General features: G+C 23.2%; 1 protein-coding gene across 1 annotated transcript in view; it reads right to left on the bottom strand.

The window, feature by feature from the left end:
• LOC107627770 (putative expansin-B2) overlaps window positions 1-1652 on the bottom strand; it is a 5111-nt gene that overhangs the window by 1235 nt on the left and 2224 nt on the right. Inside the window, exons 2-3 of the mRNA XM_016330597.1 lie at window positions 1138-1250; window positions 727-908 (exon numbers count right to left, since the gene is read on the bottom strand). Of these exons, the coding sequence (XP_016186083.1) occupies window positions 727-908; window positions 1138-1250 (295 nt within the window). The remainder of the gene's footprint in view (window positions 1-726; window positions 909-1137; window positions 1251-1652) is intronic.

Raw genomic sequence — 1652 nt, 5'->3', positions numbered from 1 at the left:
CATACTAATTTTATTGAGTGTGCCTTAATATGAGGTAGTAAAACTTTTTTTGTGTGTGTCTATATATATATATATATATATTAGATTGTGTTTGTAAATCGTAATGGCTAAAATGGATCAATCTAATGTTTTTAGTTCTTAACAAGTTAAAATTTAAATTAAATGAATTCCAATCAAATTCTTCAAATTTTAATAGATTTTGAAAAGCAAGCCAGTTAATTAAAAATCATTTAAATTTTATTTTAAAGCACAGGTAAATAAATATTCCAAATTGATCTTTAAACAATTCATGCTTCAAATGTTGTTCCCTAACAGAAAAAAGTCTCTAATATTTGTTAAAAATAAACAAATTAATCCTAAATAAAATAAAAGACATTTCAGTTTTTGAAAAAAACAAGGACTAATTTGTTATTTTGTTAAAACTATTTAAAAATTAATTTTTTTTGGAGCTAATAATTTTTCCGAAACATAAATAATTAAAAGGACCAATTTATTGTATTATTATAGAAAAAGTCTAGGGTCCAACACTTTTATTAAAATTTAGTCAGTATTTAATTAACAAAAAAAAGTAATCACACACTATTAGATATAATTTTACACTATTAAAATACTAATAATAATTAATTGATGACTATAAATCACAAAATTTACTGTCCCTAACACTCCTCATTACTATATATAAAAGATTTAGTTTGAAAATAATAAATTATTTGCAAAACATTATACCTTCTGTATTGAAGGTTGACTTGTCCAAGTTTACGAAGAATATCTTGTTGACCTGGATTTGCAATGGAAGCAAAAGCGGCGCCACTGAGATTGAAATGGTATCCTGAACACGATGGGCATTCATCACTTACCACCACTGTCACTGGCTTCCCTGAACATGCTGCATTATCTGTGCATTTCACCTATATATCATAATCATCTTCATTTGTTATCATATTTTTCATCATTAATTCATTCTTTAATACATTTTTATGTTTATTAATTTTTTGAAAATTAAAAATTGTAGCATATTTAAAAATAATACTTTTGGATTTTTCACTATTTTTATTTTATCAAAATAAATTTCTCAAACGTATAAAAAAAATAAAAAAAAGGATAGTTTTTATGAAAAATTAAAGCAAATAAATGTACCTCGTAACAAGCACCACATCCATAACCTTGACGAAAAATATAATGGCCTACAGCCGCTGTCAATTTAGAAATTGGAGGACTCTCCACAGTTTTACCATAACTACATGCACCACCTACACATAATTACATTAATATAATCATATTAATCTCTAACATTAATAAATTATTAGAAATATAATTATTTATATATCTCCTTTTTTTAATTTAAATTTTTATAAAAAATTATTTTATAACATAATATTAAAATTTTTATATAATCTAAAAATTTAGAGTACAATTTTTGTTCAGTCTAAAAAAAAATCGTCACAACACAAATAAAAAAAATAATGAATGGAGGGCTAGCAAAAGTTGACACAAAGCTAAAAAGAATTCTTATATGAGAAAACGTATTAAGAATATAGGAGTAGTAAGGGTCAGCAAATTGTTAAAAAAAAATATAGTTATTCATATGTCTTTTTTTATCAACTTAAATTTTTTAAAAAAATTATTTTATTACACAAATTATTTTGATTGAA

Source organism: Arachis ipaensis, chromosome B02, assembly GCF_000816755.2.
Source record: "Arachis ipaensis cultivar K30076 chromosome B02, Araip1.1, whole genome shotgun sequence".
NCBI classification, from domain to species: domain Eukaryota; kingdom Viridiplantae; phylum Streptophyta; class Magnoliopsida; order Fabales; family Fabaceae; genus Arachis; species Arachis ipaensis.
Note: the sequence above shows the minus strand (reverse complement) of the source record. Positions and strands in the feature narration are given on the sequence as shown.